The sequence below is a fragment of the Macrobrachium nipponense genome, chromosome 20 (assembly GCF_015104395.2).
Source record: "Macrobrachium nipponense isolate FS-2020 chromosome 20, ASM1510439v2, whole genome shotgun sequence".
In the NCBI taxonomy this organism is placed as follows: Eukaryota; Metazoa; Arthropoda; class Malacostraca; order Decapoda; family Palaemonidae; genus Macrobrachium; species Macrobrachium nipponense.
The window spans coordinates 16843822-16862047 of record NC_061089.1 but is presented as its reverse complement, the minus strand read 5'-3'; the positions used below and the strand labels follow the sequence as shown (position 1 = coordinate 16862047).

General features: G+C 35.5%; 1 protein-coding gene and 1 long non-coding RNA gene across 2 annotated transcripts in view; one reads left to right on the top strand and one right to left on the bottom strand.

Moving 5' to 3' along the window:
• The first annotated feature begins 3074 nt into the window (after window positions 1–3074).
• Window positions 3075–18226, top strand: part of LOC135222581 (uncharacterized) — a 92614-nt gene continuing 77462 nt past the window's right edge. The window contains exon 1 of the long non-coding RNA XR_010316293.1: window positions 3075–4600. This is a non-coding gene — a long non-coding RNA (uncharacterized LOC135222581). The remainder of the gene's footprint in view (window positions 4601–18226) is intronic.
• Window positions 8363–16640, bottom strand: LOC135222555 (fructose-1,6-bisphosphatase 1-like). The gene is made up of 8 exons (XM_064260645.1): window positions 16322–16640; window positions 12265–12409; window positions 11688–11794; window positions 11335–11479; window positions 10600–10728; window positions 10075–10188; window positions 9108–9195; window positions 8363–8913 (listed from the first exon to the last, which is right to left on the bottom strand). The coding sequence occupies exons 1-8, from the start codon at window positions 16495–16497 to the stop codon at window positions 8813–8815; spliced, it is 1005 nt and encodes a 334-aa protein (XP_064116715.1). The 5' UTR covers window positions 16498–16640; the 3' UTR covers window positions 8363–8812.

Here is an 18226-nt window from a genome sequence, read left to right as displayed (position 1 = left end):
AGTTTGCGAATTCACAGCTAGCCTTATTTTCCTTATGGTTAAATAGATATGATCCCTTTTATGCATTGGTATAACTCTTAATTTGTGTGATTTGAATTGATTCTTTTATTTTTTTATCTTTATGTTGCTCAGTTCAAGTGTGGTGTGATAAGGTTAGCGGTGCCAGCAATGAAAGCACACTTAACATGCTCCTCGGACTGGTCAACATCCATCCAATGTCTTGCAGCATTGTGACAGTAGACCTAATATGCTCAACAGTCATAACAACAATTTCAATGTAGGAATACGAATTAAAACAAGTTTTATTTGAATGTTGAAGATTTCGGCTGCGTTTAAGCTGCCTGTATGTTGGAAAATGTTTTATAGGCCTAAAATAATGATCTAAGCCATCTGAGGTGTGATCTGTTACTAATGAATTTATGTGTAGAGACCACCTGTTCTTTGAGGAATACGAATTAGAACCAGTTTTCTTTGAATGTTGAGGTTTCAGGCTGTATTTAAGCTGCCTGTATGTTGCAAAATGATTTATAGGCCTAGAAAAATAATCTAAGCTTTCTGAGATGTAATCTTTACTAATGTTTTTATTTGTAGAGATTACCTGTTCTTTTAGGAATAAAAGATGATGATGATTTTGGTTATATGGAGAAGATGGTTATTAATCGAAATATCATAAGTATTAACATCAAGGCATATGGAACACTTGTTTTTCAACTGGTTTACAATATTATTTTCTTAAAAGTCCTTCTGCTCGCTTTTGGTGTATAATTTATTCTTTTATAACTTGAAGTGCAAGAATGTGTAGATAACCTCATTTGCTTTCTGTCTAGCAATTGTTAATATAGAGATGTGAATGTTAAGTGTAAAGTAAAGAAATCTAACACCTAGGCCTAGGAATAATATCTTGGCTTTGACAAATAGGCGAATATTTGCTAGTATGCTATCAGTTTTCAAATATTTAAGAAAGATAACAAATAATTATGTATGAAAATCCAAATATTCCTTTAACACATAAAGTAAATGTTTTCAAGATAATTTAATGGTCGCTACTCATTGTAGACCTACTTATATACCAGGTGGTTGTTGTTGCACCGACACTGATACGTCACACATGCTCCCCTCACACTTTGATATCGGTGGGCGCATTCTACTTTTGTATATACATATTTACGTTTTTTCAGCGTTGAGGGTAAAGGCAATCAAATAGGACTATTTCAAATTTTATGTTTGCTTTGGAAGCCTTATTATTGTTACGACAATTTTTTTAGTTCTTTATTTATTTAACATTTGAACTGAGGTTTGATGGCGACTTCGTTTTGGTCAAATGCTTCAGCAATGAGTGAACGAAAGTTTTGATAATGTTTCGTTGGGGTTTTTCTGAAATTTGGCTACACGTGACATTTTCTTACAATTTTTAAATATATGACAGATTTTACTCTTGTGAAACATATTATGGCCTTATTGTATGTGGTACTCGCGTTTTCGCATTGAAATAAAAGATAAATATGGAGCATGCTAGGTTGCCAGTTAGTGAATTTTGAACGAAATCCTATGGAGTCATGTCGCATGAGATTTGAGCATCACTGTACATTGCCCTACTAGCTACCTGCTCTTAAAATGGTGAAATTTCCATGTTTAAAAATAACTTAAGTAATGATAAGTGAGTTTTTCAATTAGCATGCATACCTGCTGCACTTTGCCCTCGTCACATTACCATAGGTTCTCAGAATGACACACTGAAATTAGATGGAAATCATGTTTCGTGACTTGCTTCTTTGCTGTCCTGTAGTGAGCCCATCTGTGGACTGGTGGTTTGTACAGTGGGGCTCAAATCTCATGCGACATGATTCTTTTTGTATCGTCCATATTCTCAGACGCAACGTGATGTTGCCAAGTAGTGCTATTTTTTTTCATTTTTTCATTTGTAATGTCATTCATGTCGAAAAGTTTGTGAATTCACAGCTAGCCTTATTTTCCTTATGGTTAAATAGATATGATCCCTTTTATGCATTGGTATAATTCTTACTTTGTGTGATTTGAATTTATATATTTTTTTTATCTTTACGTTGCTCACTTCAAGTGTAGTGTGATAAGGTTAGCGGTGCCAGCAATGAAAGCACACTTACCGTGCTCCTCGGACTGGTCAACATAACCATGTCTGCAGCATTATGACAGTAGACCTAATAAGCTCAACAGTCATAACAACAATTTCAATGTAGGAATATGAATTAAAACAAGTTTTATTTGAATGTTGAAGATTTCGGCTGCGTTTAAGCTGCCTGTATGTTGGAAAATGTTTTATAGGCCTACAAAATAATCTAAGCCATCTGAGATGTAATGTTACTCATGAATTTATTTGTAGAGATCACCTGTTCTTTGAGGAATATGAATTACAACCAGTTTTCTTTGAATGTTGAAGTTTCAGGCTGTGTTTAAGCTGCCTGTATGTTGCAAAATGATTTATAGGCCTAGAAAAATAATCTAAGCTTTCTGAGATGTAATCTTTACTAATGTTTTTATTTGTAGAGATTACCTGTTCTTTGAAGAATAAAACATGATGATGATTTTGGTTATATGGCTATAATCGAAATATCATAAGTATTAATATCAAGGCATATGGAACACTGGTTTTTCAACTGGTTTACAATATTATTTTCTTAAAAGTCCTTCTGCTCGCTTTTGATGTATAATTTATTCTTTCATAAGGTAACTTGAAGTGCAAGAATGTGTAGATAACTTCATTTGCATTCTGGCCAGAAATTGTTAATATAGAGATGTGAATGTTAAGCGTAAAGTAAAGAGATCTAACACCTAGGCCTAGGAATAATATCTTGGCTTTGACAAATAAGCGAATATTTGCTAGTATGCTATCAGTTTTGAAATATTAAGAAAGATAACAAATAATTATGTATGAAAATCCAAATATTCCTTAAACACATAAAGTAAATGTTTTCAAGATAATTTAATGGTCGCTACTCATTGTAGACCTACTTATATACCAGGTGGTTGTTGTTGCACCGACACTGATATGTCAACATGCTCCCCTCACACATTGATATCGGTGGGCGCATTCTACTTTTGTATATACATATTTACATTTTCTCAGCGTTGAGGGCAAAAACAATCAAATAGGACTATTTCAAATTTTATGTTTGCTTTGGAAGCATTATTAATGTTTCAATTTTTTTTATTTATTTATTTAACATTTGAACTGAGGTTTGATGGCGACTTCGTTTTGGTCAAATGCTTCAGCAATGAGTGAACGAAAGTTTTGAAAATGTTTCGTAAGGGTTTTTCTGAAATTTGGCTACACGTGACATTTTCTTACAATTTTCAAATATATGACAGATTTCACTATTATGAAACATATTATGGCCTTAGCGTATGCAATACTCGCGTTTTCGCATTGAAATAAAGGATAAATATGGAGCATGCTAGGTTGCCAGTTAGTGAATTTTGAACGAAATCCTATGGAGTCATGTCGCATGAGATTTGAGCATCACTGTACAGAGGCTTTGTAGGATTTTTCAGAATTTGGGAGAGACCTTAGTTATGTAGTATTAGGCTTAGGTGACCCTCACACAACTTCCGTAAAGTTCTTGTTGAGTTTTTTTTTCAATTCCAATGAAGAATCAACTTGTGATCAATGAAGCTCAAATATTTGAAATGTGCAACAAGAGGAAAACCTCGTCATTGCAGAATGAATCAATTGCTAGGAGAGGGTGGAAAGGAAGATGGAAGAAAGAGACGTTGGAGGAGGTACAGTAGGAAACGAAAGGGGTTGTAGCTAGAGGAAGCAGCGATTTATTGTTTGGTATACCCTATGTGAACTTTTTTGGACTTGTGTGAAAAACTTCGAATATTGTTAAACGTCATTACACCTACAGCCCAAACATAAAAAAAAGTCTTCAAAGGAATTGACCTTTATAATGTGACTTACTCGTGGTTAGCTGACTACATTGATTTAAGCACTTTTGTGGCATCTTGAACGCTTGCCCAAGTTCCTAGTAATAAGTAGCAAATTGCCATTAGGTACTCATATTTTTGTATAACTAAAGCTGCGTAAGCAAGCTACAAAGAATTGCCAAGCGAGGATTTTTGACACTAGCACACGGAAATATTAATTAAATAGTAAATTAATAACTTATGCTGAAACTTTGGCGATAACACTATAAAATGTGCCAAGACGTGTTCGTGAATCACCGGTTTAGATCAAAGAAAAAAAATACTGATGAAGACTATAATTCTTTAAAAGTTTGCTCAATCTAACATAAGAAAACACATGAAAATTACTAGAAGATAAAGAAAATCCTCCAGAATTAATATTGGTACTGTGAAATATTAGGATATGGCATCGAATATTTATGAGTGACGTTTAGCGGGTGAATTGAACTGTCGTTTCCGCAGTCGTTGGACGGTGTCATCAATCTTTGCAATGGTTCCGTGTACCAAGCCACTTTTCTCGTGATATTATTTGCAAAAAAAAAGTGGTGGGGTTGTGTTTTCCATCTTTTTATTCAGTGATAACCATTATTGGTCTAAATTTCGTCCTAAACCCACAGCCCTCGGGTTAAGTGAGACATGGCCAGTTCGTCTTCTACAGGTAGGCCTAAGTAAAAATTCCAGAACTCACATTATTTATTACCTAGTTTATAATTGTAATTCAGTTAATTTCCGCAATTTCATGTAAGCCAGTAAAAGACTGATCATGTTATTGTGTCGTCTGCCATTGTTAGTGATAATTTTGAAAGTCGTTGAATACCTATTTTAGGGAGTTTTAGGCTACGTAGACCTAGAACCCATGTGTAGTTTTTGAGGCGCCAATTCACACTTTGTGATTATAAATATGAGCTAGACAAGGTTTATATTTTGGGGTACGACCTGTTATTAAATTGTTGGAATCGGCAAAACTTAATTTTGGATAAGGCCTGGACGTAGGTAACAAATTTCCCATAGACCAGTTAACCTAACCTGTAGTTAAATGTTAGGCTTAAGTTTATAGAAGTATCAGGTACGTAGATGTTATATTTAACAGTATTTCTTATGTTCTTTTAACTTAATAAGCCGCTGCCATATTTTTTTATCATATCGAGTCATTCACGGTTATTTTATCAGTAGGCATAACAGTTGTAGTCCACTTTTGTCATTACTATGTAGTCTAAAATATCATTAGTGTTTGCACGAAAATTCTAGGCCATTCTAAATGTTCCCAGCCAACAGCAACTAGTATATATTTCCAATAATTGCTTTGGGTGCATAGACTACAAGTGCTGTTTGAAACAACTGTGTAAAAGTCGAAGATTTAGTTACAATATTTATCTACTACTAGCTATAGCCTAGTTGTCATATTACACCTGAGTGGCTTGTAGGCCTAATCTATTCCAGCTTTAATCTGAGAGTAAATTTTTTTCTAGACCGTTCAATACTGGAGGGTTTACTTTTCCTGATCAAGTTTTAAGAGGTTTTACATGTACTACTAGCTCAAGTATAGCAGTAGTTTACTTAATGCAGTCATTGCAGTTATTTCTTCTGATCTAATACCTATATTTGTTCATTAGACACTCCAAGACAAGCTGTGTACAAGATACTAACGCTGTTCACACATAGGCTATAGCTAGAATGAGTGAATTCTTGTGTGTGTGTGTGTGTATGACTTGTGGAGAGGGATTAACCTAACCTAGAACTCAGTTTGGTATTTCTACAGAAGCAATACGCGGTGGCCTAGACTATGGCAGTTGACGTTCTCCCTATGTTATTTTACTTACTGAACAAGAATTTAAAGTAATATTTATTCAGACGATTGTAATTAACCACAAGGGGCCAGTACTAAACACAGCGAAACACATTGGACGCCCCAATCACTAGTGGATGTCGTATCCGCGGTTACGTTCCTTGGAGCTGGGGTCCGCATGAAGGAAGAAATTGTGGTAGACCTACAACAACCTGCATTTGAACCACCTGCCCAACTTTATAATCAAATGTGATGATATGTGGTTATGATAAAGGATTAAATTATTTTTCTTATATTCTAATGGATACATTTATGTAAATATCTTTGTTTCAGAAGTTCCTGTATCAAAGTGTTCAGTTCACACACAATTCTACGTATCTTAATTTTTGTATTAAATAAAATAAAGTGCAACATTAATTTCAAAATCAGTAATCCCTCCCTCAGAGTTACAAGTTTCTTATGTTGATACGGATCTTCTGTAATTGGTATAAAATTTTGATGTTCGTGAATTAAGTCAAAGGTTTTCGGCGGCATCTGACAATATTTAAAAAAACTTGTCCGGACGCTATCGTAAATTATGAAAGCGTATTGCATATTCTCCACTCTTTCCTCATCTAAAGTTATGTCATAAGTCCAGATTTTCCTACTGTTCAACGCCTCAAATTTGGTTGACAGCACCGAGTCAGAGGAAAACCTCGCGCTCTCCCTCCATAAAGGCAAGTACTGCTGAAGTTTGAATTGTCTGTCTTATAACCGTCGTCACTCGTTTGTCTGGTTGGGCCACTCGCGCAGACAGACACGCTTGTAGACCGATAGCCATGTTGGACGCACGCGACGTGCCGTGACGGATTCAGTGGGGCCTTAGCCTTACCCTGCAAGAAACGTAACCGGGGATACGACATCCACTAGGGATTGGGGCGTCCAATGTAGTTTGCCGTGTTTAGTACTGGCCCCTGGGGGTTAATTACAGTCGTCCGAATAAATGTTAGTTAAAATTCTTGTTCAGTAGGTAAAACTGCATAGAAAAACCGCAACTGGTTTTTTTTCTTTTATGGAGATTTGAAGTTCATATTTTATCACTCATTGCTTTCTGCCTCAATTCCAGTCAGGTCTAGGTCTTCTTCTGTTTTCTTTTCAAGTGATTTGATGGGCAATCCTGTCAGTCTTTATTATTCTGCTTCAATATCTACTGCTATTTTGATTAACTGTTCATCATCCCTTCTCATCATATGAACATCTCAACACCAGCCTCTGAACGCCTCAAAAATAACTACGTTCAGTTTAAGTATTTTATTTCTATTAAGTTATTTTCATTATCTGGGCATGTCTAATTTTCTCAATTTTTGTTGTAAACATACATAGCCATTGTTTAGTTGTGGCTTGCTGGATAGGCACCTAAGTACAGCTTCAGAATGTAGTGTCATTTTAATTATGTCAGTCAAGGATAGTGGAATTATTGTGATTTATATTGAGCAGCCAGTCCTGGGAGGATCTGAAGGCATCGTGAGGATCCCATGGAAATATGGGTGGTGACTTCTTGCTACTCTGAAGAGGGCATGGCGGGTGACAAATTGTTTTGTGGTTATTACTGGTCTAAATTATTTATACACGTTGGCAGCATAGGGCAAGTAATGAACCAAGAGCAATCTCAGTTGGAATTTAGTGAAAAGCGTAGTAAGGAATGAACACATATTGGTCTGCAGAGCGAGAGAGAGGCAGAACAGAGGGAGGAGTGAGACAGGGAAAGAGGAGGAATGAGAAGAATAAATAAGAATGCTTCTGAAAAAAAAAAAAAAAAATGTAGTGGAGAGGGTTGGCGGAGCAAGGAAAACTGATAAGGTTGAAAAATCTGGTCTATGAGGTCTCGGGTAATTATGCTTGATATAAAAAACAGGATTTGACATAGGAAAAACCTATTTTTGGTAGTTGCTGTTGATTTCCAGAAATTTGCCCCGGATTGTGGGCTCACCCTTGCAATTGTAGTTTTGCATTGCTATTCTTGGCAGTTGTTATGCTTCTTGTCTTTGTAAAGCTCACATAAACAGGGCGGGTTGGACTCGAAGAAAAGCATCCAGTTCATAAAAATCTGATAAAAAAAAAAAAAATTAAATGAGCTGTTCATAGTGTTAGGAAGACCAGGGGGAAGGCTCATTAAAAACTGACTCGCATGATTGAGTCTAGAAGATTTTGTTTATTGCATATGCATTTAGTAGACTGATATTTTATTTGAAGTCAGGAGTATTCTGTTATATTGGAGGTCATAGATACAGGCAAATGATTACAGTCGCATTTAACAACTTGACCAAACAATTGCTGCTGGAACAATTTAAGCATGTATAGTACTTGGACAACTTTATTTTATACGAGAGAAAGGTGATGGTAGACAGTCCCATGATGAACCCAAGCACAACACTGAGGAATTTTTATCTTCCATATCAAAAGTATTTCAGCAAATAAAACCTGTCCATGAAATGGAGAAAAATTACAAAATTTTTAATTAGACAGGGTATCATCTGAAGATCATATCTGTTGTAGAGATCATGATGATCCTCCTTATTATAGTTCTAATATAGTACACTGGTAGAGAGTTTAAACTGTAGTTCTAGTGTATATTGGGATCGAGGTTAAAATATGTTAATTTTTTTTTTTATTGTTTCCATGGATTTCATACAGCGGGTGTGCAGTACTTTACAAATTTCCCATGAAATGAACAACAAACTGAACTAGAATCAGTAAATTCCATTGAGCATTTCCAGTTTTGGCAGGAAAAGACCAAACCTTAAAAGTTAAGTACAGCTACCTCAAAAAATAAATTTCTTGCCATTTCATTACTTACATTTTGGAAGACAAAATTAACAGATACTGTTATAATAGTGTGCATTTAACAACCTTCTTACAGCTTAATACTGTAAAAATATACATTTACCAGTATACAAAAAATATGGTTGACAGGAATATTACTTTATAGTACAAGATTTTTCAAACTTGTATGTAAAAATTTAGTAATTAGTACAAAAATAACCATTTCCCATAGTATCATGTATACCAGTAAAATATCACCAAGATAAGCTGTGTAACAGCTTTTTAAAGATTGTGCTTCTTATACAAATCAATGATTTCCTGCACATCGCCAGAAGAACCAAGGAAGATAGGGGAACGCTGATGAATGTCTGTTGGAACAATATCTGAAAGGTTTTAAAAAATAATGTTACTGGATATATAAACTTAGGTTATGCATTTGCTTTGATTAAATTTGTGTATATATACTGGATGTATAACATTTGTAAATGACTGGAATATAAGATTATTAGATCAATTGTTCTGAGAAAATTCTGTAATGGGCTGAGTACTGCATTACGTAGTATTAAAACCAACTTACCCAGGATGTTCATTTTACCAGTGGTTGCTTTGCCTCCAGCTTGTTCCATTAAGTAAGCCATGGGGTTGCATTCATACAAAAGTCTCAACTGGAAAATTTAAGATTTGTTAGTTTTTACATAAACTGGAAAGTACAATACTGTATAACTAACAGCAGATGAGAACACAAACTACAAGAAACAAAAACAGGCTGAGGTTTCTTACCACTAAAGAAGACTATATATAATTTTTAATGAAGATATTTGCCATAGTCTCTTGACTTTATTCCCAAATTGATAACCTATTTGAGGGGGGTGGAGTGCTTTTTTGGGTTATCTAACCAGCTAGTGTACATTCTGCTTGTAGGCTCCATAATTAAGACTAACTTTACAGGTTTTATTAATCAGTTGCACAAAATCATCCAAGTTTTTGTTTAATTAGTTTAGTTACCTACAGTAAATAATTGATTAACTGTGAATGAAGTTTACCCCTTGAGGGTAGTTACACCTAGCAGCAAATTATTATTGAAATTATACATGGAATACCACAGTTTTGGCAAAAGAGGAATAGCCAGCTTATGGAAATCTTAATTGATATTTTGTAATATACTATTTAGCATTAGTTTTGAGGTAACAGGGTTTATATATTAAGGCTTTTGAACTTCCAGTCAACTCATCTCCACTGTGGTCCAAAACACCTTCATGTAACTAAAACATATTCACATTCCTCCTTCCTTTACAATACCAGTCAAGTACATATTATGAACTAAGTGAGTGAGCATTCATTTTCACTCTAAAATGATATTTAAACATTTGAATGCAGAGTTATTTTGCAAATACGTAGTACTACTTAAATCATATTTTACATTAATCAGATCCTTTGTTTACCTTACAACTAAACGTTTATGCTAATCCAAGCTCCTTTTTATACCTCATAACTAAACATATGTCGTGATAATAATACAAACAAGTGTGGAGGTGAAGACCAACCTTTCCCTTTGGTGCATCAGAAGTAGCAGGGTACATAAAGATTCCACCATATTTCAGGGTACGATGAACATCAGCAACCATTGAGCCAATGTAACGAGCACCTGCTTTCTTAGCCTGAAAAGGTCCAAGTATTATCAAAATATCAGTCTTGGATTACAGGGGTTTTAGCTAAAAGAAAAGCCGAGATTGCTTCATTCAAGAATTCTTGTGAAATATTGCCGAATAAGTTATAAAATTTAATGAGGTCTTTTGTCATTTTATTTTCAAAAAATATTTTAGGCAACGCATGTATTCCATTAATTTAAACCATTTGATTACCAGCTTTATAAAGCTGAAAATTTGTACAGCTGCAATGTTTTTCAACAGATTTCTCTGTATATTTGTCTCACCTGATATGTTTTTGCATATATTTTTACACTAGATACTGTCTGTTTAAAGTGTTAAACTATATTCTATCAGTACCTAGGAATCAGCTAATAACTTGAGGGCTTTAGAGGTTTTTTCAAATACTGTCTATATCCTCACCTTTTTCCCCATAACATATTCTTTAACGGCTGGGTCCCACAGATTAGCATATCCTTCATTCAAGCTGTAAATTTTGCCTTTTTCTTTGACTCTCATGTTAGGGTCTGTCAAGACAAATTCTCCGATGCTCTGGAAAAACAAGGAAATTCATTGTATGATGGTACAATGATTTGTTTTTTACTACAGCAATTAAACTGATTTATCTGATTAGTATAGCTTTTTTCTATGCCACTACTACCATTTCGAGTAACCATTACTTCCAAAATTGTGTAAGTTTATGCATCCTCAGTACCTCATATCTAGACAGGATTTTTTTCTATCAATTAAAATGCACTCAAAAGTGAAATGAGTAATGAAGTATTTTTGATAGCAATATTTCAAGGTATTAATAACAATACTTGATATTTTCAAAATTCTTGAGTAATTTAGCAATTTTTAAATAGGAGTGATTAATTTTTTTCAAATTCACACGACAGTACAAACATGGCAGTTAAGTGGTTACTCATGATAGGTTTGCTGGTAGATTCTTCCAAAAATTGCATTGTAATATAAAAATTACTATACTGTATTGTACTGTTCTTTTGCCCTCCATAATAACAGAATTCTGAGTTATAGTCTTCAGAAAATTATATTATAATATGATTTACAAGCTGGCAAAGGACTTTCGCTATATACCTCAAATTAGAAATAAATGGACCCGGGGCTTGAGACAACTGAGCACGATACAGTACTTACAGGATCTAACATGAAGCCATTGACACCATTGCCAGTGGAAATAACCATCATAGTAGCTGAACCATATAAGGCATAACCTGCTGCTACTAATTTGTTGCCTGGCTGTAAGGCATCATTCACGCTTGGGTCACCAGAGGAGGCTTTTCTGAATAAAACAGTTAATAGATGAACTACTATTTCATAATGATCTACTACATATACTTAGCATAAAAAGAAATGGAGCTAGATTGATCAGATTATGTAATTTATATCAATGTTTTAAGAAAGTATATAAAGAGAGGTTATATATGATAGTACGTAGGAATGGGGTATCATTACAAATTTCAGTCCCTATTAAATATGTTGATACTCACCTGTAGATGGAAAATATTGAACCGATTGACACTAAGCAGTCAATGTTTGAAGAACCATCAAGAGGGTCGAAGCAAACGACATATTTTCCCTGGCGGTCTTTTTCAACCTGCAAAATTATTATGTATTTAAGAATCACCAGGACACTGCGGGGTAGAACTTTAAATTATTATGTATTTAAGAATAACCAGGACACTGCGGGGTAGAACTTTAATTATTTACTCCTAAAAGGTGTTAAGGTTTCGAAAACCAAATAATAGTACAGTACTTTGTGGATAAGTAAATAAACCTAGTACGTACTCCCTCAATGTAATTGGTTCAAAGGCATATAATTCTGTGGGTAATGACAGGTGGCACAATTACATGCGACAGGCAGATGCATGCACATTTATTAAGAAGTTTGTCATACCCGTATAACAGTCATTTAAAACCACAGAGCCGTTCGAGGCTTGCCTCACTAGAAAGTCAAGTTTTTACAGATAAAACTGCAGTATCGTTCTAAAAGTTGTATTAAAACCACTAATCAGTTTGAGGCCTGCGGTTGGTGAAAGTTGGTGACACCAACCAGTAATCACTAACCTCAATAACGGTCTGGTTCTCCTCCGAGACAAGGAGACAGGTAGTGTAGGACGATGAGAGCATGTTGATGAAGAGGTCGTTGGCCAAGACGTCCAGCTTCTTCACTTCTTCTCCCTGCACGTTCACGTCACCAGCCATGCCATATCTGCGGGGTGGTGGATTAGTTGTGAGTTCAAGAGTCAGTACTATATATAAAGGGGATTATTTATTAAGTATAGTTACTTTCTTCAATCTCACTGTCCACCCTTTTCTAACAATGGTTAAATAGTGCAATTGTGAGGTTTTCCTCCTGTTTCACTTTGTAAACTTTTAATTTTCATTTCAAGCACTGAATGACCTCATAGGTCCCAGCACTTCGCCTTCCGCCTAAATTGTACATTATATTTTATTATCAAGTAGTTAATGGTTTACTATATAAATAAGGGAATGTTAGGCAGTACATACAGATTTACATAAATATATAGGATCTTCTTTGGGCTATCTAGAATTTCTGCACATATTTGGGAAATATATAATATCCAGGGTTTAGCACAGTAGTGATTCTAATATAGACTGTTTAGGGTGTATTACTGTACTTAAAAGTATTTATTGCTCCACATGTATAAGGTAAGAATGCATCATAGCCCCAAAGGGAAATAAATGGCATTTTCAGTTGTCTGTCTTCCTAATCTGTTGTCCAACCTTTGAATAAACATTTACCCGTCTAATCTCCTCTGTTTATAAATCCCTAACTGCCTAATCCCATGTTGTGTGTAACAGGGTTTCAACACTCCTAACAGCCTGATATAAAATGCATCCTAATTTCCAGTTTTAACTACATAGCTCGTCCAGATTTATATATCCATACCATCCTAAATCCTTCAATTTTGTAAGAAATCCTAAATCGGTTTTATAAATCCATACCATCCTAAATCCTTCAATTTTGTAATAAATCCTAAATCGGTTTTATAAATCCATACCATCCTAAATCCTTCAATTTTGTAGTAAATCCTAAATCGGTTTTATAAATCAATACCATCCTAAATCCTTCAATTTTGTAATAAATCCTAAATCGGTTTTATAAATCCATACCATCCTAAACCCTTCAATTTTGTAGTAAATCCTAAATCGGTTTTATAAATCCATACCATCCTAAATCCTTCAATATTGTAGTAAATCCTAAATCGGTTTTATAAATCCATACCATCCTAAACCCTTCAATTTTGTAGTAAATCCTAAATCAGCTTTATAAATCCATGCCATCCTAAATCCTTCAATTTGCAATAAATCCTAATTGGCAATTTAGGATTTATTACAAAATTGAAAGATTTAGGATGTTATGGATTTGCAAAACTGGACGAGCCAGAGATGTAGTTAGACGGAAGTTAGGATCCTTTACTATACCAGGTTGATAGTGACGTTGAAACCTTATTACACATAACATGGGATTAGGCAGTTAGGGAATTATAAACAGAGGGGATTAGACAGGCAAATATTTATTACAAGGGGAGATTAAACTGGTAAGGCAACAGATTAGGTAGACAAGGCAACTGAAATATATTACATACAGTATAGAACGTAATATTAGCTTGTAAAACATTAAACATTTCACATTATCAAGATGAAAACAAGATCTCTCTTAAGTTAACCGCAAGTTTCTAAGTTGTTTTTATACGGGAACTCGTGGCTGCAAGGCCACTGATATGACGCATAATTAAGAGTTCGTTGGTCAGACAAATTACGTAAGAAACCGCGTAGCGGGAGAATCGGATAAGTGGTTATGTAAACTTTGTACTTCGATATAAATTTCGACATGTAGATGCGTTCCCAGCGGCTTTATCAGTAATGCATGGTTATATCTAGATAAGAAAAAACAAGTTTATCTGATGTGCTCTTCAAAGAGAAATTATCCACTGAAGACAGCTGCAACTAAGCCATGGATCGCCAATAAATACTAATATATATATATATATATATATATATATATATATATATATATATTATATATATATATATATATATATATATATAGGGGGCCATAGTTTAATTGATAGAAGTAGTACTTGTTACATGGACAAATGGTAGCGTTGTCTTTTAATAGACAAATGGGCTTATTATTTAAGAGAGAACTAGAGTGAGGGATGTTTTGCATGTTCTATCAGAGCACAGGTGTTGGAACACCTGTCCTTATCCCCTTGTTCACACGAAAGTGTACCCTACCGGATCTACGAGACACTTACAGTCGACATTTTTAAATCGCTAACGTGAAGTAACGTTATAACGCAATGTAAAAATAAGCTTTTTTTTTTTATGGATATCGTAAATCAGAGGACTCAGTGAGACGAGAGCACCGAGATTTAAAAACTTTACATGTGCATTCCGAGAAATATGCACTGCACATTGTGCTTAGGTGTTTAAATGCCTCGAAAAGGTTATCCATCTAATACCAAAGCAAAAGGTGTTTCTGATAAGTTACTGGAAACTTCGTGTGTTAAATAGGGAGACAAAAGTTAAAGCAAACGTGCAGAAACAGTAAGTGCGACCAGGCAGGAACGCCTCGCTTTCAAGCACCAAGTCATGTTTGCCTTGGTAGTGCAAGAGACTGCGACAAGCCCCACCCTATTTTGGCGCTCTGTGATTGGTTTTCTCGAACAAAAGTCGACCGCTGGTTGGTTACTTGGGAGGCGTGGCTGTGGCCTCCCATATTTTTCAGGGATTGCGGACCTTACAAACTATGTGACCAATAAACTAACACTGTGACCAAAACTTGAAATTGATGATTACTATATCATTGCAGACTACTATGAGAATACAGTACTGTACTGATTGTAAAGAAAAACGTAACACCCGTGTCACCCTTTGAACTTACATAACGCATTCAGTTACAAGTCTGGCCAGACAACTAAGAAAAAAAAAGTAAAACCTAAGGTGATGAGCAGATCCTCAGAGCTGCAATAACCAACTACACTAACATGTTAAAAAGGAAGAGGGGTGTTGAAATTTTGCTAAGTCTGAAAGGGAAAGCATTTTCCAGTTGTCTATACAAAGTTCAAACCCAAAACACAGTACTGAGAGTAGGGAGGATGTTGTCATGGTGACTGGAAGACGGCATCGTCCTTGAGAGCTGCTCAGTAGTCTGGTCTGGTCTGCCCACACAACAACTAGAGAGAGGCACGTAACAAACAGCCTGTTGCTATATCAACCGTATTATGATAATAACGAATAAGAATTGCGTAGCGTAAGCCCTTCGACCTTAACGCGTGTTATTGGTAATATTATGATATCAGTACCGTAGCAATAACCATTGCCACAAAAGTCTTTTTCCTTTACAACGTAAAATACAAAGCACAAGAACTTTAGTCAGTGACTATCTTTAATGTTGGAAGATGTTTTTCCTCTATGTGCGCTATATTAACCACCCCCAGCCCGCGGTTTATTTTCATTTCGATTTCGGAAGCGACGGAAATCATTTGGAAGACCTCATACGCGACACCGCTCGTGTTTTACAGCACAAATGACCTTTATCGGCATTTTCCCGTTTAACTTACACTGGCTCAACAGGAAACGCTGAATTTTAATGGCAGTACTCTTATCGAGATACACTGACACGTCACGAAGGTTTTAATGAGAATAAAAAGAATAATTTAATAATGAAATAATCTTATCATGAAACTATTACTAATAGTAGCAATAGTGTATAACTACGAAGGTTAAAGGGTACACTAGGAAAGAAAAAAAATAGCATACTTCTGCAAAATCATCTTATTGGCTTTGTGCTTCAAACTGCAATTCTGTAACTGCGTGGAAAACTTAAGGCGAAGTGTAGCTACCTTTTAAGGTGTAAGGCGAATTGGTGGATGAGCCTGACCTTTTAGGCTTAATGAGAAATAAGCTTGATTGTTTAGGCTTACTGAAGTTTAGGCTTATTGGTCGAGAGTACAAACTAAAACCGCCCTAGCAACTTGTGGACGGAAAATCCTACAAGCGAGAATCGAAGAACTAAGTGACCGAGTTTTGCTTCTGTAAGCATGCATGGTGAATCGTACGTTCATTATAACATACTATTTGTTATACTTACAACTTGGCAATGCCGGCTTTCCTGACCGCTGAAGAAATGGCTTTGACTGCTGTTTGTATGCTAACCAACAATTGTGTGAGGTCTCCTGTAGCATGGGGAATTCGCTTCTGTTCCGCCAAGGTGTATCTAGTCAGTGTCATGGAATCAGTATCGATTGCTTGGCCGGTGGATGTCATTTTGATGGAGTTTTAGACGGTTCCCCTGGAAACAAAGTTAATTCACAGGCAAGACCACTCTTCCTCCTTACTACCCGGAGTTCCGCAGGTGAACTGACAGCTTGGCAAGTGGCAACCCAATCGGTGGGGCTGACCCACGGATGAAGATTGTTCTCGGTTTTCGTGTGACGTTGCCTATCAGAGCTTCTACTACAGTAGAGAAGTCTCTCTCGTCATCCAAACGTACGACAACGTAGTCGTGGTTACAGCTCACGATACTAAGGACTTCCTCATTCATTATTCTTTGACACTCAAATGTTCTGCTGCGAAAATAATTTTATTAAAAGTAACGAAAGGATGGCAAGTATTGTGGAAATTGTCTGTAAAGGAAATAAAAAATTCCAATTATGGATTTAGTCCTTGCCAGACGTAAATTTCATGCATTTTTTTGCTCATTTATATCCGCTATTGAAAACTATTTACTTATATATCTGTTATTGTTGACTACTGATTTGTAATGCTATCTCCGGAATATTTAAATATAATTTGAAAACATTGTAGTTCACTTCAATGGCAACATTGTAGTTGACGTCAATGGCGAAACCATAATATACAAGGAGTGGTCCATCTGTTTGAATGACAGTACCGGGAGGTTGACCTTCGAAATAGATGGGGATAAATAACTTAGGCTTGTCCCATATACCGAATAGCTTTTAGTTTGTAAGACGAAAAATACGCTAGTAACTTCTACAGATTATTTTCTAAATAGGAAAAGTGCTTAATTAAGGAGGTTAGAGCGTAAAGAATTTGAGAATTCAGGGCCGGGTTTGTGGTGAGGTGTTTAGCAAATTATGTAGTTATTATCTGAGTAAGCAGGAGGAACATCGCCTTCAGTTTCAAAGTTTGGTGTATAAATAATAATTTAGCTGTAGGCCAGGGATGCGGTCGGCTTTTAAATTATTAATATTGTTCTTTCACACACACACACACACACACACACACACATATATATATATATATATATATATATATATATCTATATATATATATCTAATATTATAAATAAAATAATGTAATGTGAATTTCTAATTTTAAAAATTAATTTATTTCATTATCGTAACTAAGTTTACTGATATGGGCATGTCGTGGATGCAAATTTGATAAGCCAGGATTGTCTAGGTGATTACGAAACCTGTGTTCGATACTGTAGAGGCTTGCCATTACATCTCGCAAACACGACATGTGGTTACAACCATACACATACATAATGAACACGAGACCGATTTCCCCAAAATGTGGATTTGGAAGGGGGTTGTTCTGGATACGAAAGAACGCATTGATCATAAATGAAAACAAGGAATATGGAACATCAAACGATGATGACATGGATGGTGAAATATAGAAGTGGTTAATTCGTTCCGGAGTGTAAGGTAAATGTGACGAATGATCTAGGTTGTCATCAATCGTAGTAGTGTCACAGAATAGGTGAAGCAAATAAGGTTACATGGAGAAGATCATTACTGTATATGAAAGGCAGAGTTGGCATGTATGAAGTAAAATCTGGATACGAATGCAAATGCGAGATAAAGATTAAATATTGTGAAAGTAATTGTGTAGTTTATGTTAAGTAAGAATGACTAACACTGTGAGTAGTGTCAACTTGAAAGTAGTAAAAAAAAGTTCGTCTAGGTAAATGAATTGGTTAGTATATCCTTGTGGATTGGACGTGTACTCGGAATGGAGGATAACA